Raw genomic sequence first — 26,870 nt, forward strand, 5'->3', positions numbered from 1 at the left:
GTGCAGCTTGTTTCAAACTAATGGGCTCATGCAATCCTGCTTCAGCTTCCCAAGTAGCTGGGACTGTAAGCATGTTTCTAATTTGACTCATACTGATCAACCTTATCATGTTAAGATGCATACTCACCAGGCATGTTGGCGCACACCTGTAATCCCAGTGGCTCAGGAGGCAGAGGCAGGAGAATTGCAGGTTCAAAGCCAGCTCAGCAAGGCCTAAGCAACTTGGTGAGACCCTGTCTCAAAAAATAAAAAAGGCTAGGAATGTGGCTCAGTAGTGAAATGCCCCTAGGTTCAATCCCCAGCACCAAAAGAAAGAAAAATACTCATGATTATTACTGTTTTTGATTTTTAACCTTATCTATATTTCTCTGTTTCCCTTCTACAAAAGACAAAAACGTTAGCACTTTCTTGAGCCTCAAGAGGCCTCACAGTTTTAAATACATTATACATTATTAAGCTCAATACATTGTACATTATTAAACTCCAGTATTAAGCCAAGGCTGTCAAGGAATCATAGCCTTGAGGATGTCTAAAATATACAACATTTTTAGTCTTTTCAGTTCTTCACAAGAAATATGCTTGGATTAGTTGTATTGTTTCTATTTTGACTCTCCCTGGTAAGTACCTGCTAGGATACAGGAAGTCTTGACGGGGTGTTGGTGGGGGGGCGGATCATAGTAAACCTCTTACATCCTTAACCTTGTTCAATAACTAATTCTACCTTTCGTGGTTGAATAAAACCGACTTTAACAAGCTAAGACATTTAGCTCAGTTTTGCTACAGAATTGTCCCCAGGTAAAAACTAATTATCAACGTGTAGAAGAATGAGACTATTTCCTTATTTCTCACTCTGCACAAAAATCAACTCAAAAATGTATCAAAGACATAGGAATTAGACCAGAAACTTTGCAATTCCTGGAAGAAAATGTGGGGTCAACTCTTTAACATATAGGTAGGTACAGGCAGCGATTTTCTCAGTACAATCCCTAAAACTCAGGAAATAATGCCAAGAGTTAATAAATGGATTGACATCAAAGTAGAAAGCTTTTGCACAGCAAAGGAAATGATTAAAACTGTGAAGAGATAGCTTATGGAATTGGGAAAAATCTTTGCTCTCTGTTCTTCTGACTGGGGATTAATATCTAGAATGTATAAAGATCTCAAAAACCTTAATACCAAAACCCAAATAACCCAGTTAATAAATGGGCAAAAGAACTAAACAAATACTTCTCAAAAGAAAAAATACAAATACCCAACAAATACATGAAAAAATGTTCCAGATCATTAGTAGTTAGGAAAATTCAAGTCAAAACTACACTGAGATTTCATCTCCCTTCAGTTAGAATGGAAGCCATCATGAATACAAAAATAATAAATGCTGGAGAGGGTATGGAGAAAAAGGATTACTTTTGCACTGTTGGTGGGATTGTAAATGAGTACAACCACTATGGGAATCCATATGGAGGTTCTGCAAAAGGTTATACCTCTACTCAGTATTTATCCTTAAGAATCAAAGTCAGTATACTGTAGAGATACATGCATACTTGTGTTTAATATCAGAACAATTTGCAGTAGTTAAACTATGAAATCAGCCTAGTTGTATGTCACTAGATGAATTAATAAAGAAAATGTGGTATATGTACACAGTAAAATTTTATTTAGTCATAAAGAAGAATGAAATCATGTCATTTGCAGAAAAATAGATGGAACTTGAGAACATTATTTTAAGTGAAATAAACCATACTCAGAAAGTTTTCTGTCATTATGGAAACTAGAGAGGAAAGAGAGAAAAAAAAAAGATGTTTGTGTGGGGGAGAGTATCTTATGAAAATCAAAGGGAGGTTAAGGGAAGGGAAGAGGAGATGAAAAGGAAATACTGGGGCATGATACTGGTCAAATTCTATTGTTACATTGTGTGCATGTACAAATATGTAACAACAAATCCCACCATTATGTACAACTAAAAAGGGGAAAAAAGAATTGTCTCCAGGTCATATATGATAAAGTTCAGGTATCATACATGAAAAGGCTCTTTGAAAACACTGCATGACCAATCAAGTGACCAATCTGGTCAGGACCTAAGATGGAGTTGACTATAATTTATAGAGAAGGCTAGTTCTCCATCTTGTTTTTTTAATTCTTGTCTTTGTTTCCAGTTTCTGTCATCCAGTCTTTCTTCTGGTGCCTTCACTGTCTCCTCTGTCTTTAGCTTGATTTCCAAATCACAGATGTCCAATTATTTTAAGATTCCAAGCTTCTTTCCTTCTATGAATTTTAGATTACTTTTTTACTCTTAATAATATTAAGAGCTTAATTACATTTTCTGACTCATCCATAGTGTGTACTTATACTTAATTAACAAATAATATCCAAACATGATTTATATTTTTAGTAATTAAATGAACCTTTGCTTTAAACTCAACATCTGCTTCCTAGTTTCTGACTCAGCTTAGTTGCTGATTTTTCAACACTTCTCTGAAAGAAGTCTGTTTTCTCCCAAGCACCCTACTTATCTTTGCTCTTCAACTTAATTACTCATTGCTGCTTGTATTTTTAGTACTTGAAAGTGATAACCCATTTCTAAATTGACAGTTTATAGCTGTTCAGCTAAGCAACCTAATAACAATGTTGAAAGAGTTTGGTGGTTTTGTTGTTGTTTGTTTTGGGTACTCAGGATTGAACCCAGGGGGCTTTACTGCTGAGCTACATTGCCAGCTCTTATTTATTTTACTTTTTTAAATTTTGAGACAGTGTCTCACTAAGTTGCTGAGGCTGACCTTGAATTTGAGAACCTCCTATTTCAGCCTGCTGAGTCCCAGGGATTATAGGCATTCACAACCATGCCCAGCTGACAGAGATTTTTTGAAGTTTATTTTACTACTATGATGAGTTTATTGCAACAATATAAGTATTTTTGATAAGATCTGTTTATTTTTATAAATATATGTAATATATGTTCTTAGTGTATCCCCTTTTGGCCTGAGGATGCTGGCAGTAAACTTCTTATTCAAGTTGAAAGGAGTGAAGGTCCTCCAAAAAGGATATATTTTAACAAGCAAGAAAATTGTATTTTATTGCGTCTGAATAATGAGGTAAGTTATTTTTTCACAAGAATCTTTGAAAAAGCTACTATGTATTTACTAGTATTTTATTTTACTTTTTAAAACAATTATCTGTTTTTCCCCTCTCACTAAAAATGAACCAACATTTCTTTTTAAAAGGGAAAAGGTACCAAAGATAAAAAGAAATATTTAACAAAATTAAAAAATATATATTTTTTAGTTGCAAATGGACACAGTATCTTTATTTTATTTACTTATTTTTATGTGGTGCTAAGAATCAAACCCAGTGTCTCAAGCCTGCGAGTCAAGCGCTTTACCATTGAGCTACTACCCCAGCCTTAGAACAAATTTTTTAAAAATTAAAAAATTTTAAAAAAGAGAAATTTAAGATAAATTAATTATCACACCGAAAGTGAGTTGGAGTGCCTAAGATGCTAGATAGGAGATCTAGAATTCCACAAATCTGCATACAAAAAGAATTCATTGTTTCCCAGAAATGCAATATAAAATGCTTATTTTCTAAATTGTCTTCCAAATTATCAAGTTATGAATAGTTTTATTACTACATGTTATTAATAATAATCTTGGGGAAATTGTCACATTAAAGAATGTTTTCCTTTCTTTTAGCTTGGAGGTATCATAGCAGAAGTTAATTTGGCTGAGCATTCAACCATTATTACATTTTCAGATTACCATGATGGAGCAGCTACATTCCTGTTAATAAATCACACTAAGAATGATCTTGTTCAGTACCAACAAAGGTAAGAAGATTATCACAAATATGGTAACTCCTGATTTAGCCGAATCTAGGTAACGAGACATTTATAATGATTTCTCATGAATATAAACATAGATAATGGTATTGTGGTTATAAGAAACAATGTCCTACTTTTAAAGAAAGGTATACTCAAGTTTGTAGGGATCAAACCAACTTCATAATTTACTTTCAAATGCTTCAAAGAAAGAATCATGAAGAGTTAAACAAAGTATAGCCAAAGCTTGATCATTTTTTAGTGTGTTGAAAAATGTTAGGTTTGTTCAGAGTCTCAGATTTTGGTCTTTTTGAAATTTTCATATTTTAATAAGCATAATGTAATTATAAAATTTTAGATTTTTTTCAGATATCCTCTTCTCGCTAAAGTGTATGGGAAAAGAACTGCTTCCTAAATACCAAAACTCAAGGTTGATGGTATAGGACTAATCTTAAAATTGTTTATTTCAGTTTTGTGTGATATCATACCCTCTTGGTGCTACTGTAGTTTATGCAACTCTATGTTCCACTACTTAGTGGTTCCAGGTTATCCTGAATTTATTGTGTCTGAGTATTTTGTTTTCATCTCTTACTTTTTAATGGGCCCATATCTGTTAGTGTATTTATACTTTTCTTTCGCTTCCAAATGTAAAACTTATAATAATTGATTTAAATCAAACACATATTGAATAGGGACCATAGAACTAGTCTAAGAAGTACCTAGAAGTCCTCCTTGTCTATCATTGTCTCATTTGTTTGAGATATTGAGAAAGGATACTTCCTGTTTTGTTTTGTTTTTTAATTATATTATAAAAAACATAAATTCTGTCTTAGTCTGTTTGGACTTTTTTGTAAATAACAGAAATTTATTCCTCACAGTTTAGAGGCTAGAAAGTCTAAGATCAAGTCACTGACACATTGAGTAATCTGGTGAAGGCTCACTTTCTGTTTCATAGCATTCTGTCTGTATATTTGAACTTTCTCACTAATTTATAGAATTTTTTTCTAAAAGCTCATTTTTATTCCTTTGCAAGTAACTGGCTTTTCTGAATGTTTACAAGGGTTTCTCTTCCCTTTGTTTTTTTTTTTAATTTAAATATTTTACTAAATAGGCATAGGATCATATTCTGTTTTTGTTGATATTATCTGATAGCCAGCGAAGTCTTTTAATCTTCAGGGTAAATTTATTTGGCTCAGAAAAACTTTAATTTATTACTTCTTTGATTAAATAATTTCTGTTTTTCTTATTGAAATCTTTTTGTGAATGAGCTGAATTTCTTATATTGTGTCTCACATCTTATTATTTTAAAAATAACTAAGCTACACCTGCTTTTGCCACAGTAACTAACACTTAGGGAACAGTTGCCAGTTAAATTCTCTTAGATTTAGTATGAATCATATAAAATAGTTGAAATTTTTTCCATAATTTGAATTAAAACAAAAATTAGCATTCATTTCAAACTTGAAGATCTTTATTTCCTAAGTGAGATGCTTTCCTTAAAATATTTTCTTAGAGATTGCTTGTTTCATTATATAAGGAAAATTTGTCTAATTCAGAATTTCTACAAATCTCAATAGGCTAAGAATTATATATTATCTTGTATTTTTGATATATTATCTGGTTGCATTTAACTTAATACCTATTTTTGCTACTTTTAACAGTTGTCTCAGTGATATTGAAGATTCCCTTCCTCCTGGAAAGGCAGTGTTTTATACCTGGGCTGATCCAGTGGGCTCTAGAAAATTAAAGTGGAGTTGTGGAAAAAGCCATGGGGAAGTAACACAAAAGGACGTAAGTGTTAGTTTGATTATTACAGTGTTCTCAAGAACTCTTTTTGGTTTTGTGGGTCTGTGTGTTTTTTAAAAGATTATTTTCAGCCTTGATGATTTTAAGAATTGTTCTATATTTGTAAAATAACTGCCAGTGATTTAAAATATAGTATTTAGGCTCTTTTTTATTTGTTTGTTTGTTTCTTTTACTATTTCTTTCTTTCTTTTTTTTTTTTTTAATCTAACCAGAAGCTAGATACAATTGGAAACCAGAAAGAACTAGTTTTATCCCAAAGAAGCAGGATCTTTCAGATTTACTCCAGTAAAACATGCAAACCACATGCAAAACTTTTCTTCCTTTAAAACAAAACTATATAGAAATCCTTCCTTATGTTCATTGTAAAAAAAGTGAGTTCTGTCCAGCTTTATCTTATCCAGAAATATTATAAACCAGAAGTAGTCTAATTTTGTCCACATCTCTATATGCTTCTACTAAGTTGTAAAAGATAAAGCTCTGCTTACAGAAGTGCTTTCAGCATTCACCTCATAAAGAGATAAATTATTGGCCCTGACAGTCATCTTAGATTTAACTGCTTATGTAGAAAACATTTAAGGGTCCATTAAGTATACTGTTAAGAATTTATTTCTTAGGGGCAAGTTCAGATAATAAGGTTGTATACAAACATTTTCTAATAACATAAATGACTTTCAGAAAATATTTTCTTAAAGTTATATTTGACCTTCAGAATTCATCTTAATTTGACCCTATTCTAATATTTTTCTTCCCTTTTATTATTATTTGTTCCTGACTATCAATAGGCCAGTGATTTCTCTCATTTCTCTTTTAGAAAGGAGACTGGACACTTTTATTATTAAGTGTGTTTTTTGTTCTAGGGTTTTGTTGTTCTTGTTGTTACTATTTTTTGAATTAACAGCCCTGTATCAAATTAAGGTAATTGCTTTCTACTCCTAGTAGTTGCTGATTTTTTTTAAATTAAATGCTTTCAATTTTTATCTATTGAAAATGATTATGTGCCTTTGGGACTTTATCTTATTTTGTAGATGGATTTTATGATTTAGTTTTTTAATATTAGGCCACTTTCACATTTTGGGAATTGACTTGCTAATGGCTTAAAACTTTTTGTTTGAATATTCATGAAGGAGATTGGCCTGTAACTTTCCTATCTTGTAATTTCCTCTTCATAATTTGATATCAAGGCATTCTTGGCTCACTAAAAATCTTAAAAAATATTTAATCACATTTTATAGAAGATTGATGTGAATCAATATGATGTCCTCTTTGGATGTTTGATAGAGTTTACTAATGAAGCCAAGCAGTCCTTGCCTGCAGTGGGAAGGTTTTGAATTATGAACTCTATTTTATTTTTACATATAGGACAATCCACTTTTCTGTTTATTCTTATTTTGATGTTTTTCTAAGAATGTGATCTTTTCATTGGAAATTTCTAATATGTTGACATAAATATATTCATAATACCCTTTTTAAAATTTTGAATATATTTATGGTGATGCCCTTTTTCATTCTTGGGATTGTTTATTTGTGCCTTCTTTTTTTCTTGATTAATTTTGCTAAGGGTTTATCAATTTTATAAGTTGCTTTTTTACACAAGAAAATCATGGTTTCTATAATGATATCTTTTATACATGTATTTTCAGTTTCACCAGTTTTACTCTATTTTATTTTATATTATGTCATCTTTCTTTAGATTTACTTTGATTGTTTTTTAACATCTTAAGATCAATACTGTATTAGTCTGTTCAGACTGCCAAAACAAAGTACCACTGACTAGATGGTTTAGACAAAAGAAATTTATTATCTCCTTAAATGTTCCATCTCCAGATACAGTCACATTGAGTACTAGGGTTTCTACATAAGTCTTAGGGGAAAACAACTTAGTTCATATCTAAATCACTATTTTTCAGATATTTTTGCTTCATATTTGAAGTCATTTAAAGTCACTAATTTTCCTCACACAATAACATTAACTTTATCTCACAAATGTTAATTTTGCATGTTTATTATCATTTAGTTCAAAATAACTTTCTAATTTTTTTTTATTGGTTGTTCAAAACATTACAAAGCTCTTGACATATTATATTTCATACATTAGATTCAAGTGGGTTATGAACTCCCATTTTTATTGTTACTTATTTTTTATATTTTAGCTTACTGGTTATCATATACTTTTTTTTTTGTACTGGGAATTGAATTCAGGGGCACTTGAATACCGAGTCACATCCCAAGCCCATTTTTGTATTTTATTTAAATAGAGATAAGGTCTCACTGAATTGCTTAGCACCTCGCCATTGCTAAGACTGGCTTTGAACTCGAAATCCTCTTGACTCAGCCTCCCAAACTGCTAGGATTACAAGCATACGCCACAGCGCCCAGCCTTACATTTTAATAGTATGGGAACTTTCTCATTTTCATTGATTTCTGATTTAATTCTTCTGTAATTTGGGAAAATATTTTGATTCACTATTTTGAAATGTTTAGATTAGCTATGTGGGCCAGTCTATGGTCAGTAACTAATTCATATGTATTTGAGAAAAAGAAAATGTTCTGTAGCTTTTTAAAGAATGTTATATGGTTTTTGTTAGTTTGTTCAGATTTGTTAATTGTGTTATTTAAATCTTCTGTATCATTTATTTGCTTGTTATATTTGAGAAATATGTTAAAACAGTATAATCATAAATTTATACATTTCTCCTTTTTGATTCATTTATTTTAGCTTTTCTATTTTGAAGCTATGTGATTAGGTAATTACAAATTTTGAATTGTTATATCTTCCTGGTCATATCATGAGGATATAATGTTGCAGTGCCTGACATAGTATCTTCTTAGGCCCAAACATCTAGACTCACAAAATGCTTATAGGCAATTTGCACCTGCTTATTTCTTTTTTTTTTTTTTAGTTGATTTTTTAAAATACACAACAGTGGAATGCATTACAATTCTTATTACACATAGAGAACACAGTTTTTCATATCTCTGTATATAAAGTATGTTCACACCAACTTATGCCATTGTACATGTGTACTTTTTTTGCATTACAATTCTTAATACACATATATACCACAATTTTTCATATCTCTGTATATAAGGTATGTTAACACCCAATACCTGTACTATGTATAATGATGACCATCACATTCCACCTCCTTGCTAATTCCCTTCCCCCTCCCTTTGCTTCCCAACCCTCTTCCCTGTCTAGAATTAATCTAATCCTCCTATGCTCTCCCTCCCTACCCCACTATGAGTCACCCCCCTTATATCAGAGAAAACATTTGGCATTTGTTTTTTGGGAATTGGCTGACTTCACTTAGCATTATCTTCTCCAATGCCACCCATTTACCTGCAAATGCCATGATTTTATTCTCTTTTATTGCTGAGTAAAATTCCATTGAGTATATATCCAACATTTCTTTTATCCAGTCATCTATTGGAGGACATCTAGGTTGGCTCCACAGTTTAGCTATTGGGAATTGTGCTGCTATAAACATTGATATGGCTGTGTCCCTGTAGTATGCTGTTTTTAGGTCCTTTGGGTATAGTCTGAGAAGGGAAATAGCTGGGTCAAATGGTGATTCCATTCCCAGATTTCCAAGGAGTCTCCAAACTGCTTTCCAAATTGGTGCAGCCAATTTGGAAAATTGTATGAATGTACCTTTTTTCCCACATCCTCGCCAACACTTGTTGTTGTTTGTCTTCATAATTGCTGCCATTCTGACTGGAGTGAGGTGATATCTTAGTTTTGATTTGCATTTCTCTGATTGCTAGAGATGATGAGCATTTTTTTTCATATATTTGTTGATTGATTGTATATCCTCTTCTGAGAAGTGTCCGTTCAGGTCCTTGGCCCATTTATTGATTTAGTTTTTGGTTCTTAGCTTCTTTTTTTTTTTTTTTTTGTGACTTTGTTGTTTATTTTTTTTTTTAATTATTTTATTGTTGGTTGTTCAAAACATTACATAGTTCTTATTATACCATATTTCACAGTCTACGGCCATACCACCCTGAACGCGCCCGATCTCGTCTGGTTCTTAGCTTCTTGAGTTCTTTATATACCTAGAGATTAGAGCTCTATATGATGTGTGAGGGTTAAAAATTTGCTCTCAGGATGTAGGCTCTCTATTCACCTCACAGATTGTTTCTTTTGCTGAGAAAAAAACTTTTTAGTTAGAATCCATCCCATTTATTGATTCTTGTTTTTAATTCTTGTGCTATAGGAGTCTTATTAAGGAAGTTGGGGCCTAATCTGACATGATGGAGATTTGGGCCTACTTTTTATTCTATTAGAGGCAGAGTCTCTGGTTTAGTTCCTAGGTCCTTGATCCATTTTGAGTTAAGTTTTGTGCATGGTGAGAGATTGGAGTTCAATTTCATTTTGTTGCATATGGATTTCCAGTTTTCCCAGCACCATTTGTTGAAGAGGCTATCTTTTCTTCAGTGCATGTTTTTGGCACCTTTGTCTAATATAAGATAATTACAATTTTGTGGTTAGTCTCTGTGTCCTCTATTCTGTACCATTGGTCAACCAGCCTGTTTTGGTGCCAGTACCATGCTGGTTTTGTTACTATTGCTCTGTAGTATAGTTTAAGGTCTGGTATAGTGATACCACCTGCTTCGCTCTTCCTGCTTAGAATTGCTTTAGCTATTCTGGGTCTCTTACTTTTCCAGATGAATTTCATGATTGCTTTTTCTATTTCTATGAGGAATGCCATTGGGATTTTGAACAGAATTGCATTAAACCTGCATAGTGCTTTTGGTAGTATGGTCATTTTGATAATATTAATTCTGCCTATCCATGAGCAAGGTAGATCTTTCCATCTTCTAAGGTCTTCTTTGATTTCTCTTGCTAGGGTTCTATAGTTTTCATTGTACAGATCTTTCACCTTGATACTTGATTCTCAAGTATCTTTTTTTTTTTTTTTTTGGACATTGTGAATGGGGTAGTTTTCCTCATTTCCATTTCAGAGGATTTGTTACTGCTATACAGGAATGCCTTTGATTTATGGTTGTTGATTTTATATCCTGCCACTTTGCTGAATTCATTTACTAGTTCTAGAAGTTTCTTGGTAGAGCCTTTTGGGTCTTCTAACTATATAATCATGTCGTCAGCAAATAGTGCTAGTGGTTTTAAGTTCTTCTTTTCCTATATTTATTCCTTTAATTTCTTTTGTTTGTCTAATTGCTCTGGCCAGTGTTTCAAGAACTATGTTGAATAGAAGTAGTGAAAGAGGGCATCCCTGTCTTGTTCCATATTTTAGAGAGAATGTCTTCAATTTTTCTCCATTTAGAATGATATTGGCCTGAGGCTTAGCATAATTAGCCTTTACAATGTTGAGATATGTTCCTGTTATCCCTAGTTTTCTAGTGTTTTAAACATAAAGGGGAGCTATATTTTGTCAAATGCCTTTTCTGCATCAGTTGAGATGATCATATGATTTTTAAGTCTATTGATGTGATGTATTACATTTATTGATTTCCATATGTTGAACCAACCTTGCATCCCTGGGATGAATCCCACTTGATCATGGTGCAAAATCTTTTTGATATGTTTTTGTATTTGATTTGCCAGAATTTTATTGAGGATTTTTGCATCTATGTTCATTAAAGATATTCTTTCTTTGAAATGTCTTTTTCTGGTTTTGGAATCAAGGTTATATTGGCCCATATAATGAGTTTGGAAGTACTTCCTCTTTTTCTATTTCCTGAAATAAGTTGAAGAGTATTGGTATTAGTTCTTCTATAAAGGTCTTGTTGAACGCAGATGTGTATCCATCCAGTCCTGGGCTTTTTTGTAGAACTCAGGTGTGTATCCATCTGGTCAAAGACTTTTTTGATGGCTTCTTCTATTTCCTCACTTGATATTGGTCTGTTAAAATTGTGTATATCTTCCTGACTCAATCTGGGCAGATCATATGACTTAAGGAATTTATCAATGCCTTCACTGTCTTCTATTTTATTAGAGTATAAGGTTTCAAAATAATTTCTAATTATCATCTGTATTTCTGGAGTGTCTGTTGTGATATTTCCTTTTTCATCACATATGCTGGTAATTTGAGTTCTCTCTCTCCTCTTCTTTAGCATGGCTAAGGGTCTGTCAATTTCATTTATTTTTTCAAAAAATCACCTTTTAGTTTTGTCAATTTTTTTCGTGCAATGTATACCTATTTTTATTTTTTTATTTATGAAATTTATTTATTTACCCTAATTTGTTATACATGATAGCAGAATGCATTTCAGTATATATATAGAGCACAGTTTTTCATTTCTCTGGTTGTACACAAAGTAGAGTCATACTATTTGTGTCTTCATACATGTACTTAGGGTAATGATGTCCATCTCATTCTACCATCTTTCTTGCCCCATCCATCCTCCCTTTCCCTCCCTCCCCTTTTCCCTATTTAAAGGTCCTCCATTTCTCCCATGATTCCCCCCAATCCGCATTATGGATTAGCATCCACATATCAGACAAAACATTCAGCCATTGATTTTTTGGGAATTGGCTTTCTTTACTTAGCATGATATTCTCCAACTCCATCCGTTTACCTGAAAATGCCATGATTTTATTCTCTTTCAATGCTGACTAATATTCCATTGTGTATATATACCACAGTCTTTATCCATTCATATATTGAAGGGCATCTAGGTTGGTTCCACAATTTAGCTATTGTGAAATGTGCTGCAGTAAACATTGATGTGGCTGTGTTTCTAAGTAGTATGCTGTTTTTAAGCCCTTTGGGTATAAACCAAGGAGTAGGATAGCTGAGTCAAATGATGGTTACATTCCAAGTTTTGCAAGGAATCTCCATACTGCTTTGCATATTGGTTGCACCAGTTTGCAGTCCCACCAGCAATATATGAATGTGCCTTTTTCCCCACATTCTCGCCAACACTTATTGTTGTCTGTATTTTTTTTCCTGTGTTTATATTTTAATTTTTTAAATATTTGAATCAGAATTGGTTTTTTTATTTCATTGATTTCAGCTCTGATTTTAATTATTTCTTGCCTTCTACTGCTTTTACTGCTGATTTGTTCTTCTTTTTCTAGCACTTTGTGATGCAATGTGAGATCATTTATTTGTTAACTTTTTCTTCTTTTAAGGAATGAACTCCATGCAATGAATTTTCCCCTTAGTACTGCTTTCATAGTGTCCCAGAGATTTCAATAAGTTGTGGCTGTGTTCTCATTTACCTCTAAGAATTTTTAAATCTTCTCTTTGATGTCTTCTGTAACCCATTATTCATTTAGTAGCATATTGTTCAGTCTCCATGTGATGCAGAAATTTTTATTCTTTATTTTGTCATTGATTTCCAACTTCATTCCATTAAGATTTGGTAAAATGCATGGTAGTATCTCTGCTCCTTTGTATTTGCTAAGAGTTGCCCTGTGGCATAGTATATGGTCTATTTTTGAAAAGGATCCATGTGCTGCTGAGAAGAAAGTGTATCTGCTTGATGCTGGTTGATGTATTCTATATATGTCAGTTAAGTCTAAGTTAAGTCTAATTGTGTTGTTGAGATCTATAGTTTATTTATTCAACTTTTGTTTGGAATATCTGTCCAGTGGTGAGAAAGGTGTGTTAAAGTCACCCGAGATTATTGTGTTGTGGTCAATTTGACTCTTGAACTTGGAAAGAGTTTGTTTGATGAACATAGGTGCGCCATTGTTTGGGGCATATATATTTATGATTGTTATATCTTGTTGGTATATGTTTCCCTTAAGCAGTATGTAATGTCCATCTTTATCCCTTTTGATTAACTTTTGGCTTGAAGTCTGCTTTATTTGATATGAGTATGGAGATCCCCTGCTTGCTTCCTCAGTCCATGTGAGTGGTATGATTTTTCCCAACCTTGCACCTTCAGTCTTTGTTTGCCATTTCCTATCAAGTGAGTCTGCTGTAGACAGCATATTGTTGGATCTTTTTTTAATACAATCTGCTAGCCTATGTCTTTTGATTGGTGAGTTTAAACCATTAACATTTAAAGTTACTATTGAGATATGGTTTGTATTTCCAGCTATATTTGTTTATTTTTGTTATTTAACTTGACTTGTTTTTCCTCTTTGATTGGTTTTTCTTTTAGTGAACCACCTCCATAGTACTGATTAAAATCCCAATGACATTCTTCATAAAAATAGAAAAAGAAATCATGAAATTCTTTTGGAAAAATAAGAGACCCAGAATAGCCAAAGCAATCCTTAGCAAGAAAAGTGAAGCAGGAGGCATCACAATAACAGACCTTAAATTGTACTATAGAGCCATAGTACATAGTAACAAAAATGGCAAGGTATCGGCACCAAAACCTATATGTACACCAGTAGTACAGAATAGAAGACACAAAGACAAACTCACATGAATACAGTTATCTCATACTAGACAAACATGCCATAAACATACATTGGGGAAAAGATAGCTTCTTCAACAAATGGTGCTCAAAAACTGAAAATTCACATGTAGCAAAATGAAATTAAAACCCTATCTCTCACTCTGCACAAAAATCAACTTAAGGGAATCAAAGACTTAGGCACTAGAACAGATCCTGCTCCTAATAGAAGAAAAAGTAGGCCCAAACCTCCACCATGTTGGTTTAGGAACTGACTTTCTTAAGACTCCTAAAGCACAAGAAGTAAAATGAAGAATCACTAAATGGGATGAAATCAAAGTAAAAATCTTTTTCACAGCAAAGGAAACAATCAGTAACATGAAGGGAGCGCCTACAGAATGGGAAAAAATCTTTACCACATGCACCTCAGATACAACATTAATCTCCAGCATATATAAAGAACTTAAAACTTAACACCAAAAAAAAAAAAAAAAAAAACCTAATCAGTAAATCAGCAAAGGAACTGAACAGGCACTTAACAGAAGAAGAAATACAAATGATCAACAAATATATGAAAAAATGTTCAACTTTTCTAAATTATAGAAATGCAAATCAAACTACACTAAGATTCCATTAAACTCCATTCAGAATGACAATCATCAAGAATACAAGCCACAATAAATGTTAGCAAGGAGAAAGGAAAAAAGGTATACTCATACATTGCTGGTGGGACTGTGAATTAGTGTGGCAACTATGGAAAGTAGTATAAAGAGTCCTAAGAAAATTTGGAACGGAACCACCATATGACCCTGTCATCCTACTCCTGGGTTTATACCAAAGAACTCAAAATCAGCTTACTCCAATAATGCAGCAAAATCATTGTTTATAGCTCCTCAATTCAATTATAGAACCAACCTAGTTGCCCTTCAGCAGATGAATAGATAAACTGTGATATATACACAATGGGATATTACTTAGACTTAATGAAGAATGAAATTATGGCATTTTTTGGTAAATGGTTGGAACTGGAGAATATTATGCTAAGTGAAATCAGCCAATCCCACAGAACCAAAGGCTGAATATTTTCTCTGATATGTGGATGCTAATTCACATTAAGGGGTGGGAGGTAGAATAGTGGTATTGTGGACTAAACAGATAGAGGTAATGGGGGTGAAGGGAGGTTATGGGCATAGGAATGATAGTAGAATGAATCAGACATTATTACCCCATGTGCATATATGAATACATGACCTGTATAACTTTCCATCATGCACAACCAGAAGAATGAGACGTTATACTCCATTTATGTATGATGTGTCAAAATGCATTCTACTATCATGTATAACTAATTAGAACAAATACAGAAGAAGTAGGTAAATAACTTATCATTTAATCCTTATTTACCAAAGGGTTTTTTTTAATCATGGTTAATATTGAATTTTATAAAATGTTTTTTTCCCAGATAGATCTTATTTTATTTGCTCAACATCTATTTTGTTTCAAACCTCCATCTTGGATCACTTTGTTTTTGCCATTTGTTAATTCCTTCTCTAGAATATCCTTGTATGATTCTCTTTTGATGATGAACTTTAGTAATTTAGCATGCATCTTTATTTTGTATCCTCGTCTTCCATGAAGATATTTTTGCTAAGGAAGGAATTTTAGGTTCAGAGTGACTTTCTTTTAGCATATTGGTAATATTTTCCCATTGTCTTCCAATGATGTTGAGTAATCTGATATGGGTTTTTTAAAATTGTATTTAAGGGGATTACCTATAATTTAAATAACTTTATTTAATGTTTTCTAATTCCGATTAGATTTACTCAGGAAAAATATTTTAATATAAAAGTAGTCTTGATTATATTTGCATATTTAGATCATAGTGATAGTTTGAAGTTTATAAAAGCAGAAATTCACAAGACATTAGACTTAAGAATTGTTTGTAAGCTTCTTATCTCTCAATGTTGTTTTAGTGCTGTTTATTTTACTTTAGAATGTATTATAACATGATGTTTCCTATGCAATAATTTCATTTTAACATTTCTAATTTCTGTGCATTATAACATGAATGTTACTAAATATTAAAATTTCCTATAATCTGAATATTCATTAGCTGGAAATTTATAGCTCTTACTGGAATTTGCTACGTTTATCATGTTATTTAACCTCAGGATCCTGGTTCATCACAATGCTTCTGTAAGTGCTTTCTACCTAATTAGTCCTGTGCTGAATATCAGTGTTTCATTTATAAGAATTTCCAATTGAGATATCAGACATTTTTTATTCTCTTTCAGCTATCAAATGATAATGAAGTAAATTTCCAAGTATTATACAAATATTAATTCAATTGGTTGTCACTAATCCTTTGAAGTAATCATGACTGATTAATTTTCTAAGTATTATAAAAATATTAATTCATTTAGTTTGCCACCCCACTCCACTCTTATGAAATAGGTGAAATTAATATCTTCATTTTGCAAATATGAAATTTAGACTTTGTGTTTGTTGGGACCAAACTCTAATTTTTGTGTGTGTGTGGTTTTCTTTTAGGATATGATGACACCTATAAATTTGGGAAAAAAGACCATTTATTTAGTTTCATTCTTTGAAGGCTTACAGCGCATTATTTTATTCACTGAAGATCCAAGAGTGTTTAAAGTGACATATGAAAGTGAGAAAGCAGAGTTAGCAGAGCAAGAAATTGTGTTGGCATTACAAGATGTTGGAATTTCTCTTGTCAACAATTATACAAAGGAAGAAGTAGCCTATATAGGCATTACAAGGTTAGGTACCTTAAGTTTTGGATAAGTTTAATTAGTTCTTAATTATTACGAAATGATCATAAAAATCTAAAGTGACAATTTTTTTGACTAGTCATCAATACTAAGGTAATTGTAATTTCCAAGTACATTTAAGGGGGTTTTTTTGGGGGGGGCTGTGGAATAAAAATGTCAAAATCAAATTTATAAATCCCCTATCATGTTTTTAATCATCCTAGTGCTCTAACAAAGTTAGACTTATTCAGTTATTAAAAGTATATCTTATTGAACAAGTCATAAAATTTTCTGATTTATTTCTTACCATCTATCAGAGAACAAAGTACACTGTATATATAATCCATAAGTAGTTGTTGCAAGACTTAAGACAAGCACATTCTAATTTGACCTTGGCACTTGAAGATCTAGTAAAGAATGCTGTATTTTATTATTTTCCATATAAGGCATCACCATTAAAGCTCTTATCTCCCCTTATGCCCTTATTGTTCCTATTCACAAATTGTTAAATTAAAATTAACACACACACACACACACACACACACACACGTGAGCACCCGCACGCCTATTGTGAGAGCATTTCTTCCAGTCTACTTAACAAGATAATGTAGTTTTAATCCTTTACATGAGTTGAATTCCAAATATTAAAGGTATTTATGATACATATTTAAATTTAGTTTCTATGTGAATTATATTTTACCAATTTCTCATTGAATGGAATAAATGTAATTTTAAAGAAATCTTAAAGCTGTTTTCTTTAAAATTTTCATTGTTCTCAAAAACTTAAAGTTTTTCTTATTTAAATAAGAAGTTAAAATACAAATTTTATGACTATTATAACTATCATGTATTATCTCTCATGCTAAATGATATGGCAAAGATGAAAACATGGTTTTCTAACTTTGTATTTTATTAAGTGAATATAAATGTTGGAAAGAGTAAACAAATTGAATACTTAAAATTAAATAATTTATGTAAGTAGAGTAATTTTAGAGGCTGTTTTTATTGGTGCATACTTATTATACATAATGGTAACTTACAATGTGACATATATTGGAACACGAATATAACATATTTTGATTAGTTTTAGTACCCCAAACTTCCCCCGATAGGGTTTTTTAATTGCCATTAAAGTAAATAAATAAATAAGTATATATGCATATATATAGTGCATTATAGTTGTACATAATACTGGGATTCTCTCTGACATTCATGAATTCATATAATATTGTTTGGGTATATATATTTATTCTGTCGTTAGGTGTTTAAGCATTTTAATTTCTGTGCAATTAGATTTCTTCTATTTATACTGTCTTCTAGATTACTGTTAGATTGTAATTTCCAAGTACATATAAGGATTTTTTTTGCCTGTGGGATAAAAATATCAAAAATCAAATTTATAAATACCCTATCATGTTTTTAATCATCCTAGTGCTCTAATTACTGTTTTATATTTTGTCTCTCCTTAAAACTCCCGTTTTCTCTCAGTTCATTCCCTTGCATCTCACTTCACCAATTGAAGCCAATTAAAAGCAAACTTCCTAGGCCCACCTTATCTCCCAGTATCACAACTTCTTATTTACCAGCATTTGTACCTACATGCTATACCAATATGATTCTCTTGAGTTCCATAAGTATATGTATGTGCTCCCATTTAAACATGTTTCTACTTTTGCACTATATTTCCTATATTGCACATATATTTCACTGTTACTTACTTGACAACAATGATCCACCATCATCTTCTTTCCATCTTAGGTTTACAATTTCTGTCTCTCTACTGGGTTGTTTCTGTCTCTCTACTGGGTTGTTTCTGTCAGTACTGTTACTTCTCTGAACTTAAAAAAAAAAAAAATCTCCTGACCCTACTTTGTTTCTTTCTACTACCCATTTTATTTTTTCTCTTTACAGCCAAACTTCTCAAATCACTATTTCAAAAGAGTTTAATACGTTCACTATCTCCAATCTTTTTCATTCTTTTCTTTCTTAACCACTCCATGCAGGATTTGCTATTTAACACAAATTTCTTCTTGATACAGTTTCTTTCATTTGATTTCTAGGATATCTCACCATCATGGGTTTTCTTCCTGTCCCAACATTCTCAGATTCATTTGTTGTTTCCTTGTTTTCTCTCAGTTTCTTACATTGGATGCTTTGAGGCTCTAAGACCTCAATCCTCTTGTCTATTTCATTTTTTCATAATTTCTAATACCAATATATTTACCAACTTTTTGTAGATACACAAATAATATATTTCTTAAGCAAGTCCTGTTTTCCAAATTCTTTACATATATATCTGACTGCCTACATAAAATCTGCTCAGATATCTAAGAGACTTATTTAACTTCATATGTGTAACACCAAATTCTTTAATTTTTTCCTACCAAAACCTGTTTCCCTTGGGAGGTATTCACAACTCCAAGTTGCTCAGGCTGAAGACTTTGTTTGATTCCTCTGTTTCATACCCCATATCTATTTCATGGAGAAGTTCTGTACTAACTTTTCCTTCAATGTATGCATAGCAACTGACCATATTTTATTGCCTGTTATTACCCTCATCCAAGCCAGTACCATTTCTCAGGTGCTTGCTGTATTAACCCTTAATAAGTTTTTCTGCTTGTAGCCTTGATCCTTTTTTCTTCCCCCAACCCATAATGCATTCTCAAAACATAGATTATATTACTAATCTTCTTTTAACCTTTCAGTGTTTCCTCAACTCAGAATAAAACTCAGTCTTTTCAATGTCTTAGAAGGTTCTGCATTATTTGATCTCCCACTGACTGACTTCATCTTTTACTCTTAATGTGTTCCTACCATACTGGCCTTCTTGTTCTTCTTCATTTACTACAGATGTGATATTGCTTTATAATCTTTGTTAATGCTTTGCACTTAAATGAAATATTCTTTTTCTGTAGTCTGCTGGATAACTCCCTTACCTCCTTTAAGGTTGATGAAATTTTAGCTTCTCAGTGAGGTCTGTGTTGACCACTCCATTTTAATACCACATCCCCCACCACTTCACATATCCTGAGACTCCAGATTCTCTTTATTTTGCATACTTTTTCTCTTTTGCAAACATTTTTACGTATATGTTAAAATTGATTCACTTGTTCACTACTTATTGTCCATTACACCCCAGCTATAATAAATAGGAATGACAGAAATGTTAATTAATTAGTGTTTTTAGATTTGTAATGTGCTTATTTGTAATTAAGGCTAAAATTGTGGTTTCACAATTCAGTAAAACTTTTGAAGTTTTACAAAGGTTTTTTAATTTATGTAATAAACCAGTTTAAATGAAAACGATTATAAATTAGTACTATGATTTTCGCTTTCATATGTAAGTTCTGATGTGGTTTGGGAAACAAAGCCCAAGAAGAAGGCAAGATGGAAGACAATGAGTGTAAAGCATACTGAGAAGTTGGAAAAAGAATTTAAGGAATATACTGAATCTTCACCCTCAGAAGACAAGGTTATTGACTTGGACACTAATATTCCGGTAAATTCTTTTAATCATTAATGTGAATTTCTAATTTTTCTCTATTGTAGTTTGAATTGCTAATGAATTTTAAGGAAAGTCTGGCTTCCTTACAAAACAAATGGAATATAGTTAATCCTAACATACCTAACTCATACAAAATATTTTAAAGGGATGGTTATGTGTATTAAGAAATCAAACTTTCTGGCTGGGGTTGTAGATCAGTGGTAGAGCACTTACCTAGCACATGAGAGGCACTGGGTTTGATCCCCATCACCACATAAAAATAAATAAACAAAATAAAAGTATTGAGTTCATTTTCAACTAAAAATGTTATTTTTTAAAACACTTCCTCTTAAAGATACTTTCTTTAGTTAATGAGAAGTTAAAAATGGTTTTTTATTTTATTCTTAAATTTATTTTCTTTCATTACTTGATTTTTATTATGTAAATTTTATTAATGTAAAAATTGATACAGCTAACCTATAAGGATTATAAAAGTATGTACAATTTAAGAATATGAGGTAAAAGATCTCAGTCTAACCCTAGTCAAATATTTAGCCTACTCTTTAAATTAGTATTACCCTAAAAGTTTTATGATATAAATTTTCAATCTTAATCATTTATGGAAAAGAGACATTTCATGTTGGTTTTCTTTTTGTGGGGGGATTGGTTATTTTTCAGGTTCGATTCACACCTAGTGGGATTAACATGAAAATTTTGCAACCACATGTACAAGCTATTCGAAGAAACTATCTTCCAGCATTAAAAGTGGAATATAGCACATCTGCACATCAATCATCATTTAGAATTCAGATTTATAGAATACAGGTAAGTCTTACTGAAAATACTGGCAAAACATAATTCAAAACCCTATTTATTCCCCTGGTCTATATTGTCTTTTAGAAAACCCAAAGAAAAAGGCAAGATGGAGTCAGTATAAAACACACCAAGAAGCTGGAGAAAATTGAATCTTCACTTCCTACTTCAATTTCGATATTTGACTGACTTTTTGATTCCCTCTATTTCTTAAAGCCTACTGTTGTAGTCAGGTTGTATTATTTATATACTATGTATTGACCTCTTTTTTGTTTTCTTAGATTCAAAACCAGATTCCTGGTGCTATTTTTCCATTCGTGTTTTATCCTATTAAACCTCCAAAGTCTGTCACGTTGGACTCAGGTTTGTTTTTACTTTTAGATTACCATAAAAACAGTTGTTCTAGCTATTAGGTTCATTTTACTATAAAAATATGAAATAAAACCTACTGTAGGATCACTGAAAAATTATACTGCTTAAAAAGGAACAGCAGAGAGTATTCAGCTGACTTCAATGAAACTCAAGTTAATGCTAAAAATAAAAGATTAATTGTAAATGTATATTTAAAATTTTAAAAATATTAATTAGCACATCAGATTACTAATCTATAAATCTGTGATTTAAAAACTATTAGATCATTTGAATAAATAATGAGTAAATTCAAATTCAGAGTGTTTTCTAATAAGAAACTTTTTCTTCTCCTTTACCTTTCTTACCTATCTTTGTTCCCCCACTTTCTCTTTGCTCCTTTCCACCCTACTTCACTTGCCTCTGTTCTGGGTTTCCCATTCCAAACCACAGGCTCTAAAAAAAAAAAAGCCTGAAAGCTTTTTTTCTTTTAGTTGTAAATGACACAATACCCTTTTTTTTTTAGTTGTTCATAGACCTTTATTTATTTATTTATATGCGGTGCTGAGAATTGAACCCATTGCCCCACACATGCCAGGCAAATGCACTACCGCTGAGCCACAATCCCAGCCTCAATATTTTTATTTTATTTATTTTCATTTTTATGTGATGCTGAGGATTGAACCCAGTGCCTCACATGTGCCAGGCAAGTGCTCTATTACTGAGCCACAACCCCAGCCCCTTTGAAAACTTTTAACTACTATACATGCCCCCCCACTGAGAGACCTTGGGCAAGTCTTCAGAATCTATTTTCATAGTTTTTGTCATGATTCTAATGCATACTTCCAGTTTAAAATACTAATTTTTAGAATTAATTATTTTTAGAGTAAATTTAGATAATCACAGTCCTAGAGTCTGAAATTAAGACCATAAGGAAATTTGCAAATATCAGTAATTTTAATTGATACTCATGATTTAGTAAATGATTTAATTTTCCATTATAATTATATTAAATTGGAAGAAAATGCTTATGTTTGCCTTGAAGAATCAAGAGAGTAATCATGTTTATAACCTTGACAGCACCAAAACCCTTCACAGATGTCAGTATTGTCATGAGATCTGCAGGACATTCACAGATATCACGTATTAAGTAAGTGTCGTCATATATTTCTTACATGTTCATTTAATATTTTGGTTGAAGAATATGAATTATCTGCACTCTATAAAAATAAATTTCAGATAAGTCAAAGATTTAAATGTAAAATATTAGATAATAAGGATCAAAGAAAATATCTTAATTATATTATAATCTTGGAAATTCAAAAGGCTCTGGATGAAATACTTCAAATTTTAACAATAATTGTTTCTAGATCTGGGTATTTTATTATTTTCTTTTTTGTATATTTGTTTTTTCTTTTTCCTAAGTTGTCTAAAATGACTGTAGATTGTTTTAGAAACAAGAACAAAATAATATTTATATTTCACTCACTACACATTCAAAAAATGGGACATAGGCAAAAATTTAAGTCTGTTCCTCCCAATTATCTCTGAGACAAACTCTCTTTATTCCCTTGCTTTTTAAAATGTAGTTTATTGTATATGTGTACCTATTATTATGCTTTTTTAAAAAATATATATTTTTAGCTGTAGATGGACACAATATATTTATTTATTTATTTTTATGTGATGCTGAGGATCAAACCCAGTGCCTCACATGTGTGAGGCAAGTGCTGTACCACTGAACCACAGCCCCACCCCTCTTTTTAATTTTTTATTTTTAAAAATTTGAGTTTACTTATCCATTTCCTCTCTATAGCCCTTTTTATATTTTGGGTTTGTAGCTGTTATAAACAGTATTGCCTTGATTTATTTTTTATTCACTCATTTAAGAAGTCCTAAATTTCAAAATTCTAATATTTATCTGATACTTTTTTTCCTCAATGCAATTAATTGATTTTATGAAATGTTTTCTGCTTTATAATTAGGTATTTCAAAGTGTTGATTCAAGAAATGGATCTCAGGTTAGATCTTGGTTTCGTATATGCTCTAGCAGACCTCATGACAGAAGCTGAGGTGACTGGAAAAACAGGGGTAAGACTTAAAATAATAGAATTTATGGGATGGGCTAAGGAAAGAGGGGGATTAAAAAATATAAATTCTTACAGATATTAAAATGGCTTTTGTGTTCTTCTTTAAAATATAATTTTAAGCCAGGTATGGTTGTGCATGCCTGTAATCCTAGTGGCTCAGGAGGCTAAGACAGAAAATTCAAAAATTTGAAGCCAGCCTCAGCAGTTTAGCAAGGCTCTAAGCAATTAGCAAAGCCTTGTCTCTAAATAAAATATAAAAAGGTCTGGGGATGTGGCTCAATGGTTAAGCACCCTTGAGTTCAGTCTCTGGTACCAAAAAGAAAAATAAATAAATAAAAAAAATATATATAATTTAAATCCTTATTTAATTGTGGTGGGTATATTGGGAAAAATCATATTTTTAGATGTTAGCAAGACAAAGGAAAAGTTTTAGTCTAAATGGTAGAAGAAAGAAGGTAATCAGTCATAGTCACATCACTTTTTTCCTTTTTTTTTTGTGGGTTAATTTTGCTTTGTTTTTGTTTGGATTGATAATTTAGAAATTTGGGGTACAACCAGGATATTTGATGAAAAAAGGGATAAGTCAAATTGAAAGGTTTCATTTTCTTGGTGAGTATTTGAAAGACTTTAATATCACAGTGATAAGCTAGATGAAATATAGGCTCTTTAATTACCTTCCCACATAGAAAGACTTCTTAAGATAAAGACAAACTTCATGGCAGATACATTTTTTTCCCCTTAAAACAGCTTTTTGAGATATATTTCACATACTATGCAATTCACCCTTTAAAAATATAAAACTTGGGGGTTTTAAATTTATTCACAAAGTGGTATGACATCACCACTAATTCCAGAACATTTTTATCACACCCAGAAGAAATGCCTTAGTCCTGTGTAACTGCTATTCTACTTTTTGCCTCTTCAGAAAGGTTTTCTATTCTGAACATTTTATATCTGTGAAATCATATAATACATTGTCTTTGGTGAAGTGTTTCTTTCACTTAGCACAATGTTTCTAAGTTCATCTATGTTGTAGCATTAGTATTTTATTCCTTTTATGGTCAAATAATATTCCATTACATGAATATGCCATATTTCCATTATCAGGTAATGGAAATTTGGGTTTTTAGCACATTTTGTCTGTTACAGATAGTATTACGAATATTTGTTTATAAGGTTTTATATAGACATATGTTTTTATTTCTCTGGATTAAATGTATACCTAGAAGTGAAATTGCCAGGTCACATGATATCTATGTTCAATTATTTGAGAACTACCAGTTTCCTATAGTTTCTCCACCATTTGTCATTTTTACCAGAGTATATGAGGGTTCTGTTTTCTCCATACTCTCTCCAACACTTATTATTCTCTGTGTTTTTTTTATTGTAGCTATTCTAGTGGGGTGTATAATAGTTTCTTATTGAGGTTTTGATTTGAAATTACCTATGATTAATAATGTTGAAAATCTTTACATTTGCTAATTAATAATTTTTATATATTTCATAGAGAAATGTCCATTCAGATGCCTTTGCCTAGTATTTGTATTTTTTCTTCTTATTAAGGAATTATAAAAAGTTCTTCATATATTCTGGATACATTCTGGATACTAATCTCTTATCAGAGATAGGTTTCTTAAATATTTTCTCATGTTTTATTTATTTTATTTTTTATTTATTTTTATGTGGTGCTAAGGATTGAACCCAGTGCCTTACAATGCTAGACGAGCGCTCCACCACTGAGCTACAACCCCAGCCCCATATTCTTTATTTTATTGTTCATGCTTTTGGTGTCATTTCTAAGAATCCTTTGCCAAATCTCAGGTCAAAAATATTTAGCATTATGTTTTAAAACTTTTAAATTTTTACATCTTAAAATTTGGTCTTTGATCCATTTTGAGTTCAGTTTTGCATAAAAGGGTCTAAGCTATTCTTTTGCATATGACTATCCAATTGACTCAGTGTGATTTCTTGAAAAGATATTTATTCCTCTATTGAATAATCTTAGCACTTTTGTCAAAAACCAATTGACCATAGGAACATATTTTTATTCCATTGTTCTGTTTGTCCTTGTTACCAGACAATACTATCTTATCATTGCTTTGTAATTAGTTTTGAAACTAAGAAATGGGTGTTTCTACTTTTTCTTCTTTTCCGAGATTGTTTTGGCTATCCTGAATCTTGGAATTCCATATAAATTTTTAGCTCCTCAAGTCCTTCAAAAAAATTCAGATGGGTTTCTGATAGGTATTGCATTGAATCTATAGATTAAGACAGAATTAATAGTTTTAAGACTTCTGCTGCTTTAACATGAGATGGTTTTCCATTTTATAGATCTTTCATTTCTTTTAACAATGTTTTACAGTTTTCAGAGTATAGGTTTTGTACTTGTTAAACTTTGGCAGGTAAAGGGACCTGGGGATTGAACCCAGGCACACTCTATCACTGAGGTACACAACCCAACCCTTTTTATTTTTTGATTTTGAGATAGGGTCTTGCTAAATTGCTGAGGTCTTACTAAGTTGCTGAGTCTGCCCTGGAATGCAGTCCTCCTGCCTCAGCTTTCCAAGTAATTGGGATCACAGGCTTTTCACACCACACCCAGCTACTTATATTAAATTTATTCCTCAGCATTATATTCTTTCTTCAGTATTATGCATGAAGCTGTTTGTTTTCCTAATTCCATTTTTTCATTGGTAATTGCTAGTACATTGAAATAAAATTGATTTTCACATGTATTATTTTCTACAATGTAACTGAATTATTTTGTTAGCTATGATTGTTTTTATCATATATTTTAATATGAGGTTATATCATCTAAGAAGAGAGGTAGATCAACTACTTCCTTTCTGATATGAAAAGTTTTTTTGATTACTTTTTCTTCCCTAATTGCCCTAGTACTAACTAGTGAATTGCTGAAGCGAGAGCAGCAATCCTTTTGTTATTTCTAATATTAGTGGGAAAGGTTTCAGTCTTTTACCCTTAAGTATGATGTTGACTGAGTTTTTTCTAGACATTGATTGTCTGTGTTATATATACATTTACATGTCATTATTCTTATAATACATATGTAAATAGCTATATTAAGTTTATTAATATTTTATTGAGGATTTTTATATTCACATTCATAAGAGATATTCATCTGTGGTTTCTTATGATGTCTTTGTTTGGTTTTGGTGTCAAGAGTAGTAATGACTTCATAAATTGAGAATTGTTCCTCCTCTATTTTTTTGCGGGGGGGAGAAGTTTGTGAAAATTTAGTAGTTTTTAAAATGTTTAGTACAATTCAGCAATGAAGCCATCTGAGCCCACATTTTCTTGTGTACTTTTTTAAATTAAAATTTAATAATCCTTCATTTATTGTAGATCTATTTAGATGGTATATTTCTTTTGGGGTCACTTCCACCAGTTTGCATACTTCTAAGAAT

The 26,870-nt window shown here is 31.7% G+C and overlaps 1 protein-coding gene across 4 annotated transcripts in view; it reads left to right on the plus strand.

Moving 5' to 3' along the window:
* VPS13A (vacuolar protein sorting 13 homolog A) overlaps positions 1-26,870 on the plus strand; it is a 250,011-nt gene that overhangs the window by 167,392 nt on the left and 55,749 nt on the right. For all 4 annotated transcript variants that reach the window (XR_014020362.1, XM_081278758.1, XM_081278759.1 and 1 more), the window contains exons 51-59: positions 2,964-3,092; positions 3,690-3,823; positions 5,476-5,605; positions 16,487-16,719; positions 20,056-20,209; positions 20,873-21,019; positions 21,289-21,370; positions 22,436-22,505; positions 23,341-23,446. Coding sequence is in view for 3 of the 4 variants with exons in the window: in XM_081278758.1 (XP_081134884.1) it covers positions 2,964-3,092; positions 3,690-3,823; positions 5,476-5,605; positions 16,487-16,719; positions 20,056-20,209; positions 20,873-21,019; positions 21,289-21,370; positions 22,436-22,505; positions 23,341-23,446 (1,185 nt within the window). In the remaining variant the exon portion in view is untranslated. The remainder of the gene's footprint in view (positions 1-2,963; positions 3,093-3,689; positions 3,824-5,475; positions 5,606-16,486; positions 16,720-20,055; positions 20,210-20,872; positions 21,020-21,288; positions 21,371-22,435; positions 22,506-23,340; positions 23,447-26,870) is intronic.

The sequence above is a fragment of the Spermophilus citellus genome (genome assembly GCF_964194105.1).
Source record: "Spermophilus citellus genome assembly, chromosome: 2".
Classification (NCBI taxonomy): Eukaryota; Metazoa; Chordata; class Mammalia; order Rodentia; family Sciuridae; genus Spermophilus; species Spermophilus citellus.